Source organism: Bufo gargarizans, chromosome 1 (assembly GCF_014858855.1).
Source record: "Bufo gargarizans isolate SCDJY-AF-19 chromosome 1, ASM1485885v1, whole genome shotgun sequence".
Lineage (NCBI taxonomy): Eukaryota > Metazoa > Chordata > Amphibia > Anura > Bufonidae > Bufo > Bufo gargarizans.
The window spans coordinates 352,085,063-352,110,716 of record NC_058080.1 but is presented as its reverse complement, the minus strand read 5'-3'; the positions used below and the strand labels follow the sequence as shown (position 1 = coordinate 352,110,716).

Genomic DNA, 25,654 nt, shown 5'->3' with positions numbered 1-25,654 from the left:
AACATCCTCTACTCACCATTGGAATTGCTTTATTAGGCATAACTGACCTGGCCAATTGCCTTTATGGCCATGTTCACACATGAAGGAAAATGTCTGCTGTGGATATGAAATCCCCTCCCCAAAAAATCACAGCAAAGGCTCCATGAGGATGTGAATTAAAAATTACCAGCGCCACTTATTGGAATTGTCTCCCTAAGAGTCAAAATTCTACTTTTCAACAAGCCTTGGGACTTGACAATATAGCCAGGCCAGATATCCATCGGTAGACAGCTGTTTCAGGGTGCTTGCTCCTCATCAGTATGGAGTAGGATTCTGGCTGGCAGGGTGCTTAATCTTCTCAAAGAGATTGGTCCTGTATGGAGACTTACTGGAGGTACTCCATGGTTTGGGGACTTGGCCTAGGTTTGCCACACTTTAGGGCACACTACTAGTGAGTTCTGTGGAAATTCCATTATGGATTCTGTTATCACGAAATATAATGGAATTTTATGAAGTGATATATGAAGCCGAATCATTGCATATATAGTCCTATAGTGAAACCAGGAGCACCATAATTATATATACACCCCTATAGAGATAAATCGATCACGATCATTTATATATAGCCCTGTATTCATATGGGGAACCCTGTCATTACAGTCTGTGATATATAGCACACTGTTATTACACATATAGCCCTATAATAGTAAATATCACCCTATATGCAAAGCTGTTAACCAAGAGGAGGAGCGCTATTATATCATGTTACCAGGCAGAGGTTGTGGGGCATACATAGACTGTGATGCCACATAGTATACTGGCTTATGGGTCTTCTGTGACAAGCATTCCTGAAGTGCTGAGCTGCTGAATAGTTTTTGGGGGCAGCCTCATGACATTATAACCTGACCGGCCCACCTTGACTTCTCTCTGTAGAGTTGATGGTCAATCTGCCTCTGAATACTGTATGGAGTATAGCTAGGGATTTTATACTGCAGGCCAAGCTTATGGAATTTAAGCAGATGATATGATAATTCTGGTGAATTTCTTTTACAGGTTGATGTGCTTGCTTTTCCATTGCTGGCAACAAATCCAAACTTAAATGTTTTGAATATAACCAAAGATCTAGAAGCAAAAGCAGGAAAAGAATTCTCTAACCTGTTTACAACTGTATTAACACGTGGAAACAAACCAGATAGTTGTATTGACCTACCAACTGTTGGGGCAAGATTTTCCTTGGATTGTAAACGTGTAATGTTCATTAACTGTAACATTTGGAATCCTGCTAGTAGTTCTCCAGAAAAGGTAAGCTATCGATATTAATGGTTTTATTGCTAAGATTATTCATTTATCCCAAGAAGTAACTGTTATATATTATCTAAAAAATGAAATTACAAAATACATATATAGTACCTGCTATATGGCACTTTAGATGGAATGGAAAGAAATGTCATTCGTCATGAGCATCCTGTTTATGAATGTGTAGAATTATAAAATATTCTCTGCTCTGGGTAAGGACGATTAATTTCTGATAACTTACATTACATAGTTACATAGTTCATACGGTTGAAAAAATACACAAGTCCATCAAGTTCAACCAAGGGATAGGTGAGGACGCGAATCCCAGAAGCAAGTGAGACTCAGATTTCTACACGTTTTCATAAGCATTAATGTTTTTTACTTTTAAGAATTAATCTAAACCCTTTTTAAAGGGATTCTGTCACCTTGTTTTAGGTTATAGAGCTGCGGACATGCACGGCTAGATCGCCGCTAGCATGTCCGCAATATACCTGTCCTATAGGGCTGTGTGCTTTTATTGTGTTTAAAAAATGATTTTATATATATGTAAATGACCCTGGTAAGGTGCCCAAAGGGCTGTACTAACCTTCTTGGTGCCCAGCCACGCCCCCTGTGAAGGAGCCCAGCACCACCTGCATCCTCCGAATCTCCTCCTTGCTCACAGTTAGATCACCGTAATAGTCATACATGTCCACCTGTCATTCACCTGATAAAAGTGCCTTGCACAAGTATTCAATTTTTTTTTATTTTTTTTATTGCATTACAACCTGGAAACAAAATGGATTGATGAGGGGATTGAATGGATTTGATTTACACAACAAGTCTACCACTTTGAATTTGCTAAATGTTTTGTTACTTTTTCACATTATGTGGGTTGGTGTACAGTAGTCGGATTGATGTCTGGACTTTGACTAGGTCATTCAAAGACATTTATATGTTTTCCCTTAAACTACTGCAATATACTGTAGTTTTAGTAGTATGTTTAGGGCCCTTGTCCTGCTAAATGGTGAACCTTCATTCCAGTCTCAACTCACTGGCAGACTGAAGCAGGTTTTCCTCGAGAATTGCCCTGTATTTATCGACCTCCATCTCTCCTTAAATCCTGATCAGTTTTCTAGTCCCTGCAGATGAGAAGCGCCTCACAGCATGATGCCACACATTTCAGTTTTAGGGTGCATTCACTTGACAAAATGAACAAGAATACGATATGTTCTATCTATCTATGCGGAGCAGACATACGGATGTGGACAGCACATGGTATGCTGTCCGTATTTTTGGGCGATCCATTGCAATGAATGGGTCTGCATTCAGTCCGCAAAAAAATGCAAATCGGATGTGGACCAAGATTACAGTTGTGTGAATGGGGCCTTCTTTTTTTCTGACCAGAGAGCCATCTTCCATTGCCCATGTTGTTTCATGTTTTCTTGCTGCTCTTCCATGAAGCCCCACTCTGTAGAGTATACAGATCCTAATGGTTCCACCTTCACTGTGGATCTTTGGAGCTCTGTCAGTGTTATCGTTGGTGTCTTTGTTGAATAGCTGATCAGTGTCCTTCTTTCCCAGTCTGGGAGTATTGTTGGACAGCCTACTCTTTTCAGGTTTGTAGTTTGTACCATATTTTTTCCAGTTTGTTATGATGAATTTAATGGTGCTCTGTGCGATGTTCAAAGTTTCGGATTTTGTTTTTAATAACCCAATCTAATAACCCCTCTGATCTATACAACTTTGTCTCCTGTTTGGAGAGCTCCTTGGTCGTTGCTAGCTTAAGGCTGTGTTACACTGGCATATTATGTGTCAAATCATAAGTAGCAAGTATTTGTAGTAACACTTGTTAATGATGATCTGGCAGTGTAACAATTACGCCAATTGCCTGATGACTCTTGTTCATCGGGCAATCCAGATTTTTAAGCATGCCTAAAAGTCATTTGCCAGCGGCAGATCGTGCTGTCTAATCACAATCTGCTGCCAGCAAACAACTAGTCAGTATGGGGACAAGTGATGGCATAACGGTCGGTCCTCTCCATAGTCTGGAGGAGATCTCCACATGCCTGATCTTTTAATGTAATACAGCCCTTAGTCTTGGGGCTGTATGTATTCTCACATCATGTGACAGATCATATGACACTTTGTCTGCTCACAGGAAGACCTTATTCAGCTTGGTAGAACCAAAACTTATGTAGGGGTTTTATAGTAAAGGAGGTAAGTACAAATGTACTCACAACGCTTCAGATTTATTTTATTTTTAACAGTTTGGAATATTTTGTCATGTCCATCATATAAAATCTAAATTATAATCCATTTTAATTCCAGACTGTACTGCAACAAAACAGGACAATTCCAATGACGGGTGAATACTTTGCCATGGCAGTGGTAGAATAAATCATTTAGCAGTTGAAAGCTGACTGACATGAAACCGCAGCAAAGACAATTGCTTTCACTGAAAAAGTCTTAGCTTGTGCACTTGAAGTAGAAATATGTGGTTGTATTTTAAATGTAGTATATAGATGTCTATGTTATATATATATTATTTATGTTTTTAGGATCTTAGAGATGGGATCAGTAGATTTCTGGATAAATGTAATTCTAACAGAGATGTGAAATCTGTCGCCATCTCGGCTATTGGTACTGGAAGAGTTTTGAACTTTCCCAATGAACTAGCCGCCACAATCATGGGGGAAGAAATAAAAGGCCTTGTAGACAGGCATCCCAATACAAACATAAAGGAGATCCAGATTGTGATCAAGCAGCTTAAGGAGAATGAAACTGTATACATTGTAAGTAGCTTTCATTTTGCGTACTTTATATGTTGCTCACTAATATATATGCACACAAGCATGACTGATCTCGTTGTGAATTCAGCCTATGTTTGCAGATGAATTTAGGCGTCTGTGTCTAAATACATAGTGTCTGACTAAAGATGGCTGCTGTCCTAGCTGTTGCATGTCACCTAGGGAGAAACTGCTGGCCGGTCAATTGCAGCTTTTCTGAGCAAAAAGCTAATCACTGTGACACAGCTCACAGTTTTATGGCCAGCCACTTGCTATCAAGTCTAGGGGGCAGTGGTCCTATCTTCTAGATTTCTACAATTGTTTGGTCGGTACTGACCAACCAATCATAGGAATTTCATCTATTTTAAAATAACAGACCTTCCCCTTCTGACCTCCTCGTCCTGGTCAGGAATAGCTGGTGTACTGTTATTGTGCTGTTCCTCTATGAGCACTTTTGTGGACAGTGATTACACCTACTATATTTTAGGCCCTCACTTTCCACTGTCCTATCCCCCCTTCTTTTGTCTCCTTCTCTCTCTGCTGCTTCAATCTTGTATCCCTGTCCCTGAGTTTTGGGGTGCAGGTGTGTGTTTTTTCCCACAGGGATTTCCTATGAATATGTGAATTCCATCTCTCTATGTGCTTCCCCAGTGCTGATACATCATCAGTGTTTGTAACTTTTTGGGGGGATAGGAATAGGTGTTTTTATTTTTTATTAAAATTTTTATTTTATTTTTTCTGTTTGTGCATTATAACCACGCGGTCTCCGTTTGTGTCCTGTCCTCCTGGCGCTGATTGGTGACACATATCACTTATTAGCATCTGATTTTTAGCACAGTTTTTAAATCTAAATTGATAGATAGTTCAATAGTTTTTTTACTGACATTAGTTTAATACATTCCATATAAGGTAGTTGTGGTAGTCTAAATACAATAATAGTGTAAATTTACTGAAGTAACCTTTTTAACACTACAGTTTAAATCCCTAACGTACAGTATAAGATATAATTTGCAGCACTGTGGTCCTGAGTTCGAAACTGCCTGGAGTCTGTATTTTCTCCCTGTGTCTGCATGGCTTTCCACCGGGTACTCTGGTTTCCTGCCACACTCCAAAGACATACTGATAGGGACCTTAGATATATATAATGTCATTTTATAAAAGAAAAAACATTTTTAGTCCTCCTCCTGGGTGGTCCCCTTCTGAGTTCAGACCCCAAAGCAGCAGCCGCTTCCCCTATAGCTACGCCCCAGGCTGTTTGTCCCATTTACTTAAATGGAGAACAAGCTGTAATTACACTGTGCCTCCACTACAATGTAAATGGTATACAGGTAAACACTGAAGGGAGAGGACAGACCCCGGACATTATGGATACTGACATTGCCTTTAATCTCTGTCTTTGTCACTGGGCTGGAATGATTTTCTGTCCAGCGATGAGATGGTTATTTTAGCTGAAGGTTTTGGAGGGAAAAGATTTCCTGCTTTTTCTGATTCTGCCAAGTGATTTCTCCCTAATTGGTCAATTTAGATGACCTATTGTATCCCAGGGTCTCGGGTAGGGTTACCGAGCCCTGGTAACAGGGTATAATTGGTGGAGGGGTTCTGAAGCAGGCTATAAGTATCCGAGCTCCGCGGGCTGGTTTGATCTGCACCTGCCCGTGGAGCCGGATCCTTTGTGCCTACACAGTTTGTGAAGATTTTCCCCACCTTTACCTGGTACTGGAAGTTCTGGTGAACGAATTTTACTCCCGAGCTTCTGAAGTTTTCGTCCCGCCCTGGATCCGAGAATGTCTACTGCAGCTGTGTGGTACGCCCTTCCATCCTGCTGCGGAACAGTCTGGTTTGTCAGAGTTTTCATCCCCGGAGTTCGGGGAGTCTGTTGGTGGTTTTCTGGTGGGAGCCTTGGCTGAGGCATGATGGGAGCAGTGATCGGAGGTGGCCAGCAAAAGAGCGACGTCGGGATCCCGCGAGAGGAGCCGGAGGCAGAGGAACCAGAAGAGGAGGTTCTCCCCATCGCCTTTTACGCATTTTCGGCCACATCTGCGGGAAAGGATACGTGACGACACTGGTCTTGCGATAGGCCATCAGAGCCGGCGGGTCAAGGTTCATCGTCAGCTGGGATCATCAGCGGTGGTCTCAAACTCCTCCCTGCAGACCCTAGGCAATCGGGTTGCAGGGTTTGGGGGGACCGGCTGGATGGGAGAGTGTCAGTCTGCAGGAAGGTCCGGATGTTCCAGCAGGATCACAGGATGGAGCCACAACAGCAGCTGCTGCAGCGCCTCAACCTGGACCGGGTCCTATGTCGGGTGAGTGGTCTGCTGCCCAGCTTGCCCCGTCATGTCTTTTCTGTCTAGAGTTCTTTCCTCCCTTGAAGTGTTAATCCCTTGGTCCTCGTCTGTTCCCCATCCTCAGACTGCTGCTTCTGAGCCTATATTACATAATGTTACTTCTGCTTGGCTCGCAGCTGAGTGGGTGGGGGGAGGTGAGGCTGAGAATGTTATAGAACCCTTATTGGTTCTGCAGTGTTTGACTAAAGGTATTGCTGAAAATTGTTTCAAGGAGGTTTTACCATGTTCAGTCTCCCCATTAGGTTTTCATTTGTCTTCTTCTGTTAAAGAGAAAATCTGGAATGGTGAATACTTTGATATTTTATCTTTCCTTCCAGCCTCTAAGGACTTTGTTTCTAAAATAGAACGCAGAGAGGAGAGATTGGAGGAGGATAGGCGCCATCCTCTTCCTCGCTCTTTTAATAATTGGTTACAGGTGTTTTGTATTTTTGCTAGTGTTTTGGGGGAGAAATACCCTGAGAAATGCTCAGGGTTAATTCAACATGTGGATATAGTGTTAGAGGCTTATAAGAACTTTGGCGGTTTGGGTTGGTTCCAACACAATTAAAATTTCAGGCATTTGCCATGGGGCACCAAGAATGTGGGCTTGTGGCTAAACCTCTTGGTTCCCCAGAAGCCGCCAGCTGTCAGCCAGAGGGTATCTCCTGCTGGAGGTGTTATGAAAAGGGGTCTTTGCTTTGCTTATAACAAGTTGCAGTGCAAATGGCCTCCCAGTTGTAAGTACATGCACGAATGTGGGTTTCGTGGATGAAGCCACCCGATGTCCAGATGTTTTAAAAAAGCCAACTTGCCATCGCAGCCTATGGCAAAGGAGTTTTTTCTTAAAAGCATGGACACCAGTAAACATAGCGAAAATGCTTCCTTTGTTAAGCAGGTTCCCAAATCGGCAGATAGCTGATTTGTTAACCGCAGGTTTTTCAGAAGGATTTGTGTTGCCTCCTTTTTCCGGTCATGGGTGTGTACTGGTAAAAAATTTGCCCTCGGTTCAGCAGTTTCCACATGTAGTCACTGCAAAATTGCTGAAGGAAGTTGCCACTGGCAGGATTTCTGTCCTTTTTGAGGTGCCGCCTTTTGAGGATTCATTTATCTCCTCTGGGGAGAGTGATACGTCATTTTCTAGAGTATGCTATGCTACTTTTGATTCAGTGGTTTCTGTAGTTAAGATGTTTGGGAGGGGGGCCTTTTTGGCAAAGGCTGATATTAAATCAGCATTTCGGCTCCTTCCCATCCATCCGGCAGCTTTTAACTCTCTGGGTTTTCATTTTCAAGGTTTCTTTTATTTTGACAGATGCCTTCCTATGGGATGTTCTATTTCCGTTTTTTCTTTTGAGGCTCTTTCCACTTTTCTTGAATGGGTAGTTTCTGTGCCTACTATGAGAGGTGGGATTGTGCATTACCTAGATGATATTTTGTTTGTTGGTCCGGCAGGTACTTTGGTTTGTTCCGAAGTGTTGTCATTGTTTGTATCAGTTTGTGCAGATTTTGGTGTTCCTCTTGCCTCTGAGAAAACTGTTTTGCCTTCTAGTTGTATTGAATTTTTAGGAATAGTTTTTGATTCTCGTGTTGGTGAGTTTGGGTTACCTGTGGAGAAGATTTTGAAAGTGGCTTGGTTGATCAAGTTTTTTTTGTGTTCGTCATAGTGTTACCGTAAACCGTTGTTAGGTTCGTTAGCATTTTGCTGTAGAGTTATGCCTATGGGCCGGATTTTTTGTAGGCAATTGGCATTAAAGGTAGCTGGACGGCTGAATCCCTGCTTACACGTATCTTTGAATAGGGAGTTGAAGGATGATCTGCTAGTTTGGTTAGGTTTTTTGCAGGATTTTAATGGTATCTGTTAGTGCTGGTTTCGGTGCATTCTGGGACAGACATTGGTGTGCTGCGGTATGGCACAAGTCGTGGGTTTCTAATTCAGTGTTGTTTAATTTGGTTTTGTTAGAACTTTTTCCTGTAGTGGTAGCTTTAGTACTTTGGTGTAGTTTTTTTCAGAATAGACGTATTCGTTTGCATACTGACAATAAGGGTGTTACCTTTGCGGTCAATTGTTTATCTTCCAAGAGTCTGCTGTTGGTCAAGCTTTTAAGGCATTTAGTGTTGATATGTTTAAAATTGAATGTTTGGATTAAGGTGGTTCAAATTCCGGGGGTTAATAATGATATGATTTCAGATGGATCACTTTTGCAGTTTGGCGCCGTCGGCCGATGCTTGCGGGACTCCTTGTCCAGAACATCTGTGGGGGCTGATTTGGTCTTAGCCTTGAACCTATGAAGTCATTCTGTTGCAGCTTCAACATGGAGAGGTTATCTGTCAGCGTGGCTGCGCTTGGAACGCTTTGCGGTTGGTTTATCGGTGTCACCCTTATAAATGATAAATTAATTGCTGGCCTTGGCCTTTTGCTTACGGTTGTTTGAGGAGAAATTGGCGCACAGCTCAATGTGTAAGATCTTGACAGGTGTGTCTTTTTTCCTTAAGCTGTTTGGGTCTGGGTCTTTTTCCAATTTCTTCTTGATTAAGCAGCTATTAAAAGGTTATAGAGCTATAGGATACTTACCTGATGGGAGGTGTCCCATTTTCCCAGATTTGCTACTGAAGCTGTATGGGATTACGAATTTGGTTTGTTTCTCGCAGCTTGAAGTGTCCCTATTTTGTACAGCATTTATTATATTATTTTTTGGGGCTTAACGGATAGGTGAGTTGTTAGCTCGTTCTCGTTTTAAGAAAACGGATTTAGCTTTGCATCATGTTTTTGTTCAGAATTCCTTTGTGTCCATTTTCATTAAGAGATCTAAAAACTATCAAGCAGGAAGAGGCTGTTTTGTAAAGATTGGTGCTCTTTCCGATCAGACCATATGTCCGGTGAAGGCAGTTTCGCATTACTTAGATATCCATCCTAGGGGTAGTGCAGAATGTTTTCTTGTTCATCAGGACTTGTCTCCCTTGTCGCAGTTTCAATTTAGAGCTGTTTTATCTAAATGCTTGGTTGAATTGGATTTAGGTGTGAATTTTTTCTCTTCTCACTCATTTCGGATTCGAGCAGCGACTGCTGCTGCTCAAGCAGGATTGAATGAGTCGGTAATCAGACGGATTGATAGGTGGTCTAATAGGTATCAACTTAGACTCTTAAGTAACAAGGTCTAGAGGGTCCTCTTTTGGGTGTGCATTGCCCCTAACTGCAGGCATCCGATATATTGTAGGATCAGATAGTTGTAAGAGACCTAGTATTAGCCTCCCGGACACCCCTAGCCCGAGGTTACCATTGGCGCAGCGATTTATGTAGTGTGATTCATAGATTTTTAGGGTAATTTTATTAGTAAACAAATAAGTTATGTATTAAAGAGGACCTTTCACTAGAATAAAAAATCTAAACTAACTATATAGACATGGAGAGCAGCGCCCAGAGATCTCCGTGCACTTGCTGTTATACCTGGGCGCTGCTCCGTTCTCCTGGTATAGCCTCCGGTATCTTCATATGTTAGGCTCCACCCAGTGGAACCTGCTGGCGTCTCCTTCTCCCATGCTGTAGCGCTGGCCGATCGCAGCGCTCAGCTCATAGCCTGAGAGGCTGCGATTGGCCAGCGCTACAGCATGGGAGAATGAGACACTGGCAGGTTCAACTGGGTGGAGCCTAACATATGAAGATACCAGAGGCTATACTGGGAGAACGGAGCGGCGCCCAGGTGTAACAGTAAGTGCAGGGAGATCCCTGGGCGCCGCTCTCCATGTCTGTATAGATGGTTTAGATTTTTTATTCTAGTGAAAGGTCCTCTTTAAGGTATCCTTTTCCAATATGAGATAGTTTTTCATTGAGTCGGACTTTATGACTAGGCTCATAAGTGATTCAGTAAGTTTGGTTAAAGTTTGGTTTAATGAAAAGGCCATGGCCAATTTTACCTCCACTCTCTAATCCCATATGGACCCCACCGACTGAGAATTATCAGCCTCAAATTCCTGAATTTGTGGACAGTTCAGGAATCCAGACTCTGCGAGCCTCACAGAAATTTACATTTTTAAAGTGTTTTTCTTTTAAAGGATTTTGTAAATTTAACAGTGACCCAAACGAATTTATACACTCGACAATTTTTTCTGCCCAATAACCCACATCATTTGATAAGTGGACCCCTGTAAATGCAGCTGAGATGATGACATTTTGGGACATTCTTATCCTTTTTTTATTTCACCTTAGAGCTTCTGCAATTATTGTCCAGTGCTATATAAATTACTACACTAGACATCAAATTGGTTTGTTGCTCCTTCATTCCCGAGCTTTGTCATATTCCCAGGCAAAAGACTGTGGCTACATGTTAAGTGTTTCTCAATGCAGGAAACAAAGCAGAATAATAAGAGGGCTGATTTTTCACGGTGGCATAAGCTTGGCACATTATATTTGGCACTGAAATGGTACATCAGTGGAAAAAAGTTTTAATTTTATACTATCTGCTGCATATTAATTTGTGGAAAACACCTGTGGGGTCAGTCAAATTGATCACTGCACCTCTAGCTGAATTCCTTGGAGCATGTAGTATCCAATATGGGGGTCACTTATTCTGAGTTTTTACTACACTAACACCTCTGGGGCTTTTCAAATGTCACATGGCACCCAAAACCCATTCCAGCAAAGTCCCTTCCCTTCTGAGCTCTGCCGTGTGCAAACAGATGTTTATAACCACATTTCGGGAAAATCCGTACTTGAGAGAATTGCGTAACACATTGTGCAATGCATTTTCTACTTTTTATGCTTGTGAGGATAAGGCAACATACTCTTGAAGAATATTTTTTTTTCACAGTTCAATGTTAATAAAGTTTGTGAAATGCTTGTGAGGTCGGTCACTACAAAACATAAGCAGCAACCCACAAAATACACCCCTCAACTGATCTAGGGATGTAGTGACCATTTTGACCTCACAGAGAAATCAATAAAGGGGTTGGCCAATTTCTGGTTATTGTTGATGTGTTTGTGAGTTGATTATATAGCACTTAATAATATAATCTTTGTAGAAATTCTGCCCCATTTTCTATATTTTATATGGTATGCGTCCTTGTTTACAAAGTCTTTTGTACTGTCCACATAGAAGTCCTGTCCATAAGATGGTCGCTGATGGAGGGTCATGTGACCAGGCAAATCACCTCCATGTGATATCCCCTCCATTCAAATACACTGCACCTGCCATCTTCACTTGTTCTGTGGAGAGTTTAGTGCAGATGCAGTGTGCTTGAATGGAAGAGACATCACATGAAGGTGATTCTCCCTCCATCAGCGACCATTTTATGGACAGGATCTCTATGTGGACAGCATAAAGGACTTTGTAAACAAGGGGCCATCAAATATAGAAAATAGTGCAGAATTCCTAAAAAGACTATATTAGTAAGTGCCGTATAGACATCTTAGGCTACTTTCACACTTGCGTTCGGGTGCTGGTGAGCTCCGTTTGAAGGCTCTCATAAGCGGCCCCGAACGGATCCGTACTGCCCCAATGCATTCTGAGTGGATGTGGATCCGCTCAGAATGCATCAGTCTGGCACCGTTTGGCCTCCGTTCCGCTCAGCAGGCGGACACCCGAACGCAGCTTGCAGCGTTTTCGTGTCCGACTGGCCGTGCGGAGCCAAACGGATCCGTCCAGACTTACAATGCAAGTCAATGGGGACGGATCCGTTTGACGTTGACACAATATGGTGCAATTGCAAACGGATCCGTCCCCCATTGACTTTCAATGTAAAGTCAGGAGTCCCTATTAATATACCATCAGATCAGAGTTTTCTCCAATCCGATGGTGTATTTTAACTTGAAGCGTCCTCATCACCATGGGAATGCCTCTATGTTAAAATATACCATCGGATTTGAGTTAGATCGTGAAACTCAGATCCGACAGTATATTCTAACACAGAGGCATTCCCATGGTGATGGGGACGCTTCAAGTTAGAATATACTAAAAGAACTGTTTACATGACTGCCCCCTGCTGCCTGGCAGGTGCTGCCAGGCAGCAGGGGGCAGACACCCCCCTATATTTAACTCATTGGTGGCCAGTGCGGCCGCCCCCCCTCCCTCCCTGTTTTTAACTCATTGGTGGCCAGTGCGGCCCCCCTCCCTCCCCCCCCCCTGTTTTTAACTCATTGGTGGCCAGTGCGGGCGGCCCCCCCTCCCCCCTGTTTTTAACTCATTGGTGGCCAGTGGGGCCTCCTCTCCCTCCCCCCTCTGTTTTTAACTCATTGGTGGCCAGTGCGGCCGGCCCCCCTCCCCCCCTAATTAAAAAGACCAACCCCCCATCATTGGTGGCAGCGGAGAGTTCCGATCAGAGTCCCAGTTTAATCCCTGGGACTCCGATCAGTAACCATGGCAACCAGGACGCTACTGCATTCCTGGCTGCCATGGTTACTAAAGCAATTTTAGAAGCATTATACTTACATGCGATGTCTGTGACCAGCCCGGTGCTCCTCCTACTGGTAAGTGAAAGGTCTGTGCGGCGCATTGCTAATAGCACAGACCTGTCACTTACCAGTACGAGGAGCGCCCGGCCGGTCACAGACATCGCAGGTAAGTATAATGCTTCTAAAATTGCTTTAGTAATCATGGCAGCCAGGAATGCAGTAGCTTCCTGGTTGCCATGGTTACCGATCGGAGTCCCAGCGATTAAACTGGGACTCCGATCGGAATTCTCCGCTGCCACCAATGATGGGGGGTCGGTCATTTTAATTAGGGGGGGAGGGGGGCCGGCCGCACTGGCCAATGAGTTAAAAACAGGGGGGTGCCCGCCGCACTGGCCACAAATGAGTTAAAAACAGGGAGGGGGCGGGGTCTGCCAGGGGGCAGTCATGTAAACAGTTCTTTTAGTATATTCTAACTTGAAGCGTCCCCATCACCATGGGAACGCCTCTGTGTTTGAATATACTGTCGGATCTGAGTTTTCACGAAGTGAAAAATCAGACCTGGTTATGCAGACGGATCCGTTCTGAACGGATGCAAGCGTTTGCATTATAGGAGCGGATCCGTCTGTACAGACACCAGACGGATCCGCTCCTAACGCAAGTGTGAAAGTAGCCTTTCATACACATTGGAAAAAAACCAACAGCTGACTTTGTTTCTTAAAAAAATACACTGGGGGGGCGTGGCTAGCGGAACATAAGGGTGGCTATGTGAGGGAATAGCTCCGGAGCACTTCAGCCCTAAAATCGTCACAAAGCAGCACCAGACTGCCTTATTTTCAGCTCAGTGCACTCAACCCAGTGCCTACCTTTTCCATGATGCCGAAGAGGAAGGGAAAGAAAAGCCCTGTGAAACTCGCACAGTTTTTTCCCAGCAGTGGATCCTTCTCAAGATGGCGCCACGATCTCTCCAACAGCGGCACATGGTGAGCAGAAATGCCCTAATAGCTCCCTGGCCTTAACAACAGCTAGGGGTAACAGATCAGGGGGGTTGACATCCGACTCTACTCCTGTCCCTTCACCAGGAGGAATTAACGCAGAAACCCCAGATAGGGTGTCTACAAACATCAAGGCTGCCAGAAGCCATATTGCTGCAGTAAATAAATCAGCAGGGAGACAACAAAATACCTCTGCTTCTAGCCCATGCTTTCCCATGCTGGGATCTGTTGTCCCTGTCTCTGAAGCACAAATCAAACACCTGCTAGATGATTTAAAACTGGCCATACAACAAGATTTCAGATCAGCGATTTCTGGATTACAACATGAAATGACCTCACTGGGTAGTCGCTCTGCGCATATAGAGTCTAAAATGGCGGAGTTTACAGTGGTTCACAATGAAATTGTAGATGTGACCAACAACCTGGAGGAAGAAGTCTCTGCACTTAAAATTTTTATTGCCGATATGGAAGACCGAAATCGGCGCAATAATGTTCGCTTTAGGGGAGTGTCAGAAGAGATAAAACAAGAAAGCCTGAAAGATTACCTCACAGATTTATTTGCGGCCTTATTACCTCAAGCCAATACCCTTGATTTCCCGATTGAGAAGGCTCATCGTCTGCCTAAACCTAAAATGCTCTCAGCGGACATTCCTAGGGACGTTATAGCCTGCATACATTTCTTTCATGTCTAAGAACAACTGCAGGAAGCTATGCGCAGAGGATCAAATCTTCCAGAAAGATTCAAAAATATATCTCTATATGCTGATCTCTCAGCTGCCACCCTCGCTAAAAGGCGGGAATACAATGGAATGACAAAGCTACTCAAGGAGCACAAAATCCCTTACAAGTGGGGCTCTCCTGTTAAACTAATCATCACCAAAGATGGAGGGAAGCATATTCTGTCTACAACAGGAACTGCTTTTCAAATGTGTAAAGAATGGAACCTAGTGTCAGAAGATGACGCCGTGAACTTCGGTAAAAGACAAGCGCCGCAACATATACCTGAAGAATGGACCACAGTGACCTACAGGAAATGCCATACTGCATGCAGGACTGAGTAATGCTCTTACTGTATCCATTCCAATATATATAAGTTGCCTCATTTTTCATAAGATGGTGGGCTGTCCCTAGCTCATGATGTGTTTACCTTGGATTCCGTTGATCTGACCCCTTGTAGATACACATTGAGTATCTTACAGCGTTTACAGTTGACATCCTGAACTTTTTTTTTCTTATGTCCATTTTTCTACTCCATCTTTTTATGTTTGCTATATCATATGGTTTATGCCTAGCGTGCACAGACAATTGCACATATCTATGTCTCTTGTATACATGATTGTATTATGGTTGTTCATAGCGAAAGCTGCACCACATCGTCCACCGCTCTATTGCAATGGGTTTTAAAATAATATCGCTGAATGGTAAAGGCCTTAATTCACTATTTAAAAGAGTTATGCTCTGGAAAGAGGTTAAAGCTCTAAATGGGGATGTGTTATGCATCCAAGAAACACATTTGCAATCGGCGGATACCAAACGCCTTCAAAATAAACATTTTCCCTACATATATTCAGCAGCTGCTCCTAATAAAAAAAAAAGTAGGGGTTACAATTGCTATCAAAAACTCAGTGTCACGGCAGACAGGATACAAGATACACAATATATAAACAAACAAGTGTCTAGGCATGAAGCTGGTGATAGAGGTCACCTCCTGACAAATCCCTACTAGCTCTCCCTAGACTTCTATGCCCACGTTCAGACCCTGAAGGTGGGGATAACGTGTCCTCGTGCCTGGGCTGAAGATTCCCTAGAATCCCTAAGATAGTGAAAGGGGGGAAGAGGACCTGGAGGGGGCAGGCATCTCTAACAGCCTAGACAGACAACCACAAGAAAACAAAACCAATTTATCTTTTACTGAGTAGGAACTGCAAATCCTTCCTTCCTTCCTCTGAGCCAGACAGAAGCTATAACCCGCACAGGACACTGGGAGTGGGCGTAATTTAAACTCGAACCAACAACCCCACCCAGTGCACCTGAAGGGAGGCGGATATATCTCAATTCCAAAACAAAACCAAAAAGGCTACACACGCGCTGCTAATCTGGCAGACCTCCGCACATAGCCTGAGCAGGGCATGACAGTACCCCCCCTTCTACGGGTGACCTCCGGACACCCCGGCCCAACTTTATCCGGGTGGGATCTGTGAAAAGCCTTCACCAGTCGGCTGGCACTAACATCCACAGCCGGAACCCACATCCTCTCCACAGGACCGTATCCCCTCCAGTGTACCAGATACTGAAGGGAACCCCAAAGAACTCTTGAGTAGGAGAACCCTGGAGATCTCGAACTCTAAATTTCCATCAACCAGGACAGGGGGAGGAGGCAATGGCGATGGTTCCACCGGTTTCACATATTTCTTTAGTAAAGACTTGTGGAACACATCATGGATCCTCCAAGTCTGCGGAAGATCCAGACGAAACGCTACTAGTAGATAACCACACCAGATCACCCACACACAGGTCCGGACGAGTCATATGTCTCTTGTCAGCTATTCGCTTATACCTCTCACCCATCTTATCCAAATTCACCTGGATCCTCCGCCAGATAGAAGACAAGGCAGAAGAAAATCTCTCCTCCTCTGGCATCCCAGAGGAACTAGTCCCAGAAAATGTACCAAACTGAGGATGAAAACCGTATGCGCCAATAAATGGTGACTTACCCGTGGACTCCTGCCTACAGTTATTCAAAGCAAACTCTGCTAGGGACAAGAATGAGGACCAGTCAGCCACAAAGCATCTCAAGTAGGTCTCCAGGTTTCGATTAGTACGCTCTGTCTGCCCATTCGACTGCAGATGAAAAGCCAAAGAGAACGAAAGTTGAATGTCAAGCCGAGAGCAGAACGCCCTCCAAAACCTGGAGACAAACTGCGTGCCCCTATCAGAAACAACATCTGAGGGAATGCCATGCAATTTCACGATATTATCAACAAAAATCCGAGCAAGAGTCTTGGCATTGGGCAGACTGGCTAACGATACAAAGTGAGCCATTTTACTAAAAAGGTCAACAACCACCAAAATTGCTGTTTTCCCGGAGGAACTCGGCAGATCCGTAATAAAGTCCATAGACAAGTGTGTCCAAGGACGAGATGGAATAGACAAAGGAAGAAGTGAACCAGCAGGTCGAGTATGAGCAACCTTTGACCGCGCACAGGTTTCACGAGCTGCTTCGTAATCCTCAACACTCTTGCGTAACCCGGCCCACCAGAACATCCGGGACACAAGATCAAAGGTGGACTTACCACCAGGATGTCAAGCAAGGACAGTATTGTGATGTTCCTTGAATACCTTGTATCGCAGTCTATCAGTAACAAACAACCTCCCTGGGGGACAAGAACCAGTAGCCCCCTCCTGGGCTCCCAACACCTCCATCTCCAATTCGGGATACAGAGCGGAGACCACCACCCCATCAGCCAAAATCGGAGCAGGATCCTCTGAATCACATCCCACAGGAAAACTGCGAGACAACATATCAGCCTTGATGTTTTTAACCCCCGGGCGAAAAGTAACCACAAAATTGAACCTGGTAAAGAACAGTGACCATCTGGCCTGTCTAGGATTTAGACGCTTGGCAGATTGCAGGTAAGCCAAATTCTTATGAGCCGTATATACTGTAACGGGATGAGACGCCCCCTCCAACCAGTGACGCCATTCCGCAAAGGCCAATTTGATGGCCAGCAATTCCCTATCTCCTACATCATAATTCCTCTCGGTGACCGAGAGCTTCTTGGAAAAAAAAGCACACGGAACCCATTTGCCAGAAGATGAACCCTGCGACAGCACTGCTCCAACCCCCACCTCTGATGCATCCACCTCCACCACGAATGGCTGAGACACATCGGGCTGCACCAGAATAGGAGCAGACGCAAAACATTCCTTAATAGCCGAAAAGGCCTGCAATGCCTCATCCGACCAGACAGAGACATCGGCGCCCCCCTTCTTAGTCATATCGGTCAGAGGTTTCACAATGGTAGAATAGTTCAAGATACATTTTCTATAATAATTAGTAAACCCCAAAAACCGCATCAAAGTTTTCTGATTCTCTGGTCGGTCCCATTCCAGAACCGCCCAGAACTTTTCTGGATCCATACGAAAACCAGAGTCAGAAAGCAGATATCCCAGAAACTGAAGCTCCTGCACACAGAAAACAAACATTTCTCCAATTTGGCATATAATTTATTCTCCCGAAGGATCGCCAAAACCTGTCTCACGTGATCCTGATGGGTCTTCAGATCCGGAGTGTAAATTTGAATGTCATCCAAGTAAACTGCCACGAACCTCCCCACAAAATGATGGAAAATGTAATTGACGAATGGCTGAAATACCGCTGGCGCGTTAGTTAACCCAAAAGGCATAACCAGATTCTCGAAATGACCCTCGTGCGTGTTGAAGGCTGTTTTCCACTCATCCCCTTCCTTGATTCTGATCAGATTGTAGGCCCCTCTTAAATCCAACTTGGAGAACACCTTGGCTCCAACAATCTGATCAAAAAGATCGGAGGTCAAAGCAAGGGGATACGGATCACGGACCGTAATACGGTTCAATTCCCGGAAATCCAAACAAGGTCTCGGTGATCAATCTTTTTTCTTTACAAAGAATAAACCCACTGCCACCGGAGACTTAGATGGCCTAATATGACCTTTTGCCAAACTCTCGGCAATATACTTCCACATGACCTCTCTTTCGGGTTGAGAAAGATTGTAAAGCAGAGACTTTGGCAACTTAGACCCTGGGATGAGATTAACTGGACAATCATAGTCACGATGAGGGGGCAATTCCTGAGCCCCACCCTCCGAAAAGACCTTGTAATAAATTACGCAATTTAGATTCCGCCATCGAGACCCGATCAGGATCATCATAAATGAATCCCAAGGCTTTAAAAAATTAGATTGCGCGTCCCCTTTAAGCAGGGAAATGATTATCCCTACCCTCTGACTCTCATCACCAGACGAAGATGGACGCAGCCGAAAATACAACTTGCATGAATCTTTAAAGCGGATAAAGTCATCCACACCCACTGCAAATCTATCAGGGAGAGCGACTTTAGGCTCCCCATAAATTTGACTTCCTCCTGTTGCACCTGATGCCAGAGCATTCTGACACCGTGTGACCAAATTACGCAGATCCGCAACCTCTAGGGATAATCCCTGCATGCGATCAACTAGCGCATCAATTGACTCCACCTCAAAACAGCTGAGAAATGGCAGTCAATGTATTGGTGGGGTATAATGTCACGGCAGACAGGATACAAGATACACAGGATATACACAAACAAGTGTCTAGGCATGAAGCTGGGGATAGAGGTCACCTCCTGACAAATCCCTACCAGCTCTCTCTAGACTTCTATGCCCACGTTCAGACCCTGAAGGTGGGAATAACGTGTCCTCGTTCCTGGGCTGAAGATTCCCTAGAATCCCTAAGGTGGTGAAAGGGGGAAAGAGGCAGCCTGCTCCCTCAGGAACTGGAGGGGGCAGGCATCTCTAACAGCCTAGACAGACAACCACAAGAAAACAAAACCAACTTATCTTTTACTGAGCAGGAACAGCAAATCCTTCCTTCCTTCCTCTGAGACAGAGAGAAGCTATAACCCACACAGGACACTGGGAGTGGGCGTAATTTAAACTCAAACCAACAACCCCACCCAGTGCACCTGAAGGGAGGCGGATATAGCTAAATTCCAAAACAAAAAGGCTATAAACGCGCTGCTAACCTGGCAGACCTCCGCACATAGCCTGAGCAGGGCATGACACATAGCCTGAGCAGGGCCTTTAGTTTTACTTTACATAAAGGAGTGGTAGACGATGGGGGTAAACTCATTTTCTTACATTGCACTATTAATAATGCTAAATATACTCTAGTCGCTCTGTATACTCCCAATAGAGGTCATTTTCTCAACTCCACTTTAGCCAAAATATCTAAAGATCCATTTGTGTCCTTGATAGTGATGGGGGATTTTAACCCCTTAGGGACATAGCCTTATTTCACCTTAAGGATCGGGCCATTTTTTGCTACTCTGACCAGTGTCACTTCAAGTGCTGATAACTTTAAAACGCTTTGACTTATCCAGGCCATTCTGAGATTGTTTTTTCAACACATATTGTACTTCATGACACTGGCAAAATGGAGTCCCCCCCAAAAAAAATTGTGCATAAAAAAATACCTAATTTACAACAAATTTGGAAAAATTTGCAAATTTCAAAGTTTCAGTTTCTCTACTTCTGTAATACATAGTAATACCCCACAAAATTGTGATGACTTTACATTCCCCATATGTCTACTTCATGTTTGAATTATTTTGGGAATGATATTTTATTTTTGGGGGATGTTACAAGGCTTAGAAGTTTAGAAGCAAATCTTTAAATTTTTCAGAAATTTACAAAAACCCAATTTTTAGGGACCACTACAGGTCTGAAGTCACTTTGCGAGGCTTACATAATAGAAACCACCCAAAAATAACCCCATCTAAGAAACTACACCCCTCAAGGTATTCAAAACTGATTTTACATATGTTGTTAACCCTTTAGGTGTTGCACAAGAGTTATTGGCAAATAGGGATGAAATCTGAGAATTTCATTTTTTTGTCTAATTTTCCATTTTTACCCATTTTTACCACTAACAAAGCAAGGGTTAACAGCTAAACAAGACTGCATCTTTATTGCCCTGACTCTGCCGTTTACAGAAACACCCAATATGTGCCTGTAAACTACTTTACGGCCACACAGCTGGGCGTAGAGTGAAAGGTGCGCCGTTTGGTTTTTGGAAGGCAGATTTTGCTGGACTGGTTTATTTACACCATGTCCCATTTGAAACCCCCCTGATGCACCCCTAGAGTAGAAACTCCCTAAAAGTGACCCCATCTAAGATACTACACCCCTCAAGGTATTGAAAACTGATTTTACATACGTAGTTAACCCTTTAGTTGTTGCACAAGAGTTATTGGCAAATGGGGATGAAATTAGAAAATTTCATTGTTTTGCCTAATTTTCACCCCTCAAGGTATTCAAAACTGATTTTACATATGTTGTTAACCCTTTAGGTGTTGCACAAGAGTTATTGGCAAATGGGGAGGAAATCTGAGAATAAAATTTTTTTGTCTAATTTTCCATTTTTACCCATTTTTACCACTAACAAAGTAAGGGTTAACAGCTTAACAAGACTGTATCTTTATTGCCCTGACTCTGCCGTTTACAGAAACACCCAATATGTGGCCGTACACTACTGTACGGCCACACAGCGGGGCGTAGAGGTAAAGGTGCGCCGTTTGGTTTTTGGAGGGCTGATTTTTATGGACCAGTTTATTTACACCGTATCCGGTTTCAACCCCCCTGATGCACCCCTGGAGTAGAAATGCCCTAAAAGTGACCCCATTTTGGAAACTACGGGATAAGGTGGCATTTTTGGGGGGACTATTTTTAGGGTACATATGATTTTTGGTTTCTCTATATTACATTTTTGTGAGGCAAGGTTACCAGCAGCAAGCCCGGCTTTTTTGTACCATGCCCGGGTTTTGCGCATGGCATTATATGGCTTGAGGACTTGATCAGAGAGATCAACTCCTCCCATATACCGATTGTAGTCGACGATGCAATCGGGCTTGAGGACCGTTGCCGCGGTACCTCGCACAGGGACAGGGGCGATGCCGTTACTATGAATTGTAAACAGGTTTCCAGTGTTAAGGGCACAAGTCTCACCCCTGGGGATAGGTACCTGGAGGGGGAGGGCAGGGAGGCCGCGTTGATTTTTCCGCACTGTCCCACAAGCGGACGTGGATCTGGCGGCAAGGGACTGGAACAAGGGAATACTGGTATAAAAGTTATCCACGTACAGGTGGTAACCCTTATCCAGCAGTGGGTGCATAAGGTCCCGTACAAGTTTCCCGGTAGCACCCAGAGTGGGGGGACATTCTGGGGGTTGAATCCGGGAATCTCGCCCCTCGTATACACGAAATTTGTAAGTGTACCCTGAGGTACTCTCACAAATTTTGTATAGCTTCACGCCATACCTCGCCCGCTTGGAGGGCACATACTGGCGGAAAATGAGTCTCCCCTTGAACGCAATGAGAGACTCATCAACCGCAAACTCCCTTCCAGGTACATAGGCCTCCATGAATTTGGCCCCAAAGTGATCGATAACCGGCCGTATCTTTTTTTTAAATCAAATCGTTTTTATTAATCAAATAAATCCATCTTATTTTGACAGAACGATGCCTTTTTTTTTCACACAAAAGCATATTCAATAATCCGCAGTGTTATAAGGCACCGCCACAGAAGAAACGCCGTGCGACGGCTTACAATGCACATAAACATAATACATAGTACAGATATAAGATACCCGCAACTTAACCTACGCCAAACCCCCCTGTTCACTCAGTGACGCTCTGGGAACTACCTCTAGGATATCATCCCACTGGTCCTTAGAAATGACCCCCAGATCATCCTCCCACTTCCTCATCCTTGTAAGCGGGAACCTTTCCAAAAATGTATCCAGTAAAAGGGTATATACCTGTGAGATCAGTCCTCTCTTCCCCCCCAGTTGGAAGGACCAGTTTGTGAACCACCTCGATCTGAGCAATAACACAGCCTTTCCTCATCGTGACCTCAAAGGCATGCCTCAACTGAAGATACTTACAAAACCAGGTCCTGGGAATATTAAACTCCTGCTGCAAACTCTGAAACGATTTGAATATATTACCCTCAGTCAATTGACCTATCCTCATTACCCTGTGGGATTCCCAATTCCGCAACCCAGACAAACGTAAGAATTCCGGCAGCAAGTTATTATCCCTAAACGGGGAAAGCACACAGACACCACCCACACCTCTAAGCAACTTCACCTTCGCCCAGACTTTCTTCATAAGGTCAATAAGTAAGATCCTCCCACATGCATTCCCGATCCCTCCAATATACCCATAAGGTCACGACTGCCCAACCAGTGTTGCAATATCTGTCCCGTCACATCCGGCAATAGAAAGTCAAGCCACCCCTTAAAGTGCTGAGTCTGGGAAGCTAAAAAATAGATCCATGCGTTAGGAACAGCCAAACATCCTTCAGACTTAGGGTATTGCAACGTCTCCAGCTTAATCCTAGCTTGGCCATACTTCCAAATCAGATCTCTAAACATAGAGTGTATTCTCCTAAATCTATCCAGAGGAATCCACATGTTCAAAAGATTTACTCTACCCACAACTGATAGGAAGAGTCTACACCATGTCCTCACCTTCAGTCTAAATGTGGCTAGCAGCGGAATCAGATTGAGATCTTCAAAATCTGACAGTCTATGCCAGTGATGGGGAACCTTTTAGAGACTGAGTGCCCAAACTGCAACCCAATGCCCACTTATTTATCGCGAAGTGCCGACACGGCAAATTAACCTGAATAATAATATAGTATATCTTCCATGTACTTTATCATTTAGCTATAATAGCCTACCTACATTCAATGCGCTGCCTGTGCCATTCATAGTGCGCCCTGCGCTGATGAATGGCAGGAAAGGTCTAAGGCATATTGGTACACCATAGACTTTTTCCAGGGTGCGGGTGCCCACAGAGAGGGCTCTGAGTGCCGCCTCTGGCACCCGTGCCATAGGTTCGCCACCACTGGTCTAGGCGTTATATACAGTCCTAAATATTTGAATTTATCTACCCAAGGGACTAAACTATCCCCGCGTCCACCTGAGAGGGCCTGCCTATCCACCGGCATCAAAGCGGACTTCTGCCAATTTATCCAAAGCCCAGAAAAGCGCCCAAATCTGTCTAATAACTCCATGGCCGCATCCAGGGATGTCCCAGTGTCGCCCAAGAATAACCAAGTATCATCAGCGTACATAGCCACTTTGTTATGCAGCCCACCATACCGAAACCCAGCAATATTTGGTGACAAGCGAATAAAGGCCGCAAGCGGCTCTATTGCTAGAGCACACAACAAGGGCGACAGTGGGCATCCCTGTCTGGTGCCCCTAGCCAAGGCAAAGCTATCTGACAACCCCCCATTAGCTCTAATTCTCGCCCTGGGACTCGAATACAGCACCCTCACCCACTGAATGAACCTCGTACCAAACCCCATGACTCTCAAGACCTCCCACAGATAGTTCCACTCCACACTATCGAACGCCTTGGCGGCGTCTAGAGCAAGCAAGGCCCTATCCCCAACATTATCCGCCGGAATGTTCAGGCTAGCATACAATCTACAAATATTTATAGCAGTCGATTTCCCAGGCATAAAGCCCGTCTGATCCGGGTGCACAATGGACAATATCACTCTGGCCAGCCTGTTCGCCAACACCTTCGCCAGGAGCTTTACATCCGCTGTTAAAAGCGAGATAGGTCTATAAGAGTCTGGTAGTTTAGGATCCTTCCCAGGCTTAGGAATAACTACAATGATAGCTTCCTGCATAGAATGTGGTAGCGAACCTGCCTCCAGTGAGTGTTCAAGCACCTTGAGCAACTCAGGGAGGAGCACCCCCTGCAACTTTTTGGAAACCTCCACTGGTAAGCCATCTGCCCCGGCGCCTTACCATTCGCCATACCCCCAAGTGCGGCCTCCAGTTCCTCAAGTGAAATCGGCTCCTCTAACCTTTCTCTATCCACATCTGACAGCACTGACAGCTGCACCTCCGTCAGGAAGGCGGTCAAAGCCTCCTCTGAGCTAGAAACAGTAGAAGCATATAGGGACACATAAAAACTTTTTAATATATCCAATATTCCTTTCGTGTCCTGTCTAGTATTCCCCATTCCATCTCTCAGTTCCTGAATACAAGAGGGCCCTCTCTGAGCCTGGGAAACAACTGACAGCAGATGCCCCACCCTTTCACCTTCCTCAAATGAACTCCTTGCCAGTAGAAACTACGCTTCCTGTCTGCAGCCTGTACTAGATGGCACCGCAACTGTTCCTGAGCTACCGCCAGAGCTTCGCTATTGCTCAGAGTGGGGGAACGACCAAACTCTCTTTCAGCCTCGGCCACCAGGACATGGGCCTTAACATCAGCCTCTCTAGACTTAAACCGGCCGTATCTTATACAGACGGTCATGGGCAGGATCACCTCGGGGGGGAACATGCTGCATTATCTGAATAATGCAGACATTTCCGGATGGCCTCAAACCGGGAGTGTGTCATGGCCGTACTGTAAAGTGGGGTCTGGTATAGGACGTCCCCGCTCCAGTACAGCCTGACACTGGGTTTCTTGACCAGGCCCATATGCAGCACGAGGCCCTAAAATGTCCTCATTTCGGCTGCACTGACCGGCGTCCAGCCACCGGGCCTGGCCAAAAGGATTTAACTGGTGGGCCAGGAAACCAGTACGAGCCCCAGAGCTGCTCATACTAGGCTGGGCCACAGGGTCCCTAACATGGAGGTCCCCTTGCTCCACCTCGCAGTGTCTCCGCCGCCTTGGGGGCTCATAATCATTGCTAGATGATGAGGAGGACGCGGATGACAACAGGAATGTGGGGTCATCATCGTCCTCACTGGGCTGGGCGTATGCCTCCTCGGCCGAGAACGTCCGGCGGGCCATAGGGGAGTGTGTGTCTGCGTGTGTATGTAAATCTTTATTTGGTGTGCGTGTTTGTGGGGGCACGGGTGTTTACGAACTCACCCTAAAACTAACAAAAAAAAACAAAAAAATAAATAAAAATTGGGGAAAAAAAATTGTAAACCTCTGATCAACCGGCCGAAGTTGATAAGCGGTGGGGTGTGTGATGCGCTAACAATGTCCTTACCCCTATTATGACATTATACACCAACCCTTCTGCAAAGGTATTTACCTTGGGCTCTATTTCTTACCCATTCACCATAACCAATGGAGTTAGACAGGGGTGCCCGTTGTCCCCTCTCATTTTTTATATGATTATGGAACTGTTAGCCCAGC

The 25,654-nt window shown here is 44.7% G+C and overlaps 1 protein-coding gene across 3 annotated transcripts in view; it reads left to right on the top strand.

Moving 5' to 3' along the window:
• The window catches only part of LOC122919628 (protein mono-ADP-ribosyltransferase PARP14-like), a 185,419-nt gene that overhangs the window by 109,697 nt on the left and 50,068 nt on the right, over positions 1–25,654 (top strand). For all 3 annotated transcript variants that reach the window (XM_044268765.1, XM_044268781.1, XM_044268773.1), the window contains 2 exons: positions 1,033–1,281; positions 3,816–4,049. In XM_044268765.1, the coding sequence (XP_044124700.1) occupies positions 1,033–1,281; positions 3,816–4,049 (483 nt within the window). The remainder of the gene's footprint in view (positions 1–1,032; positions 1,282–3,815; positions 4,050–25,654) is intronic.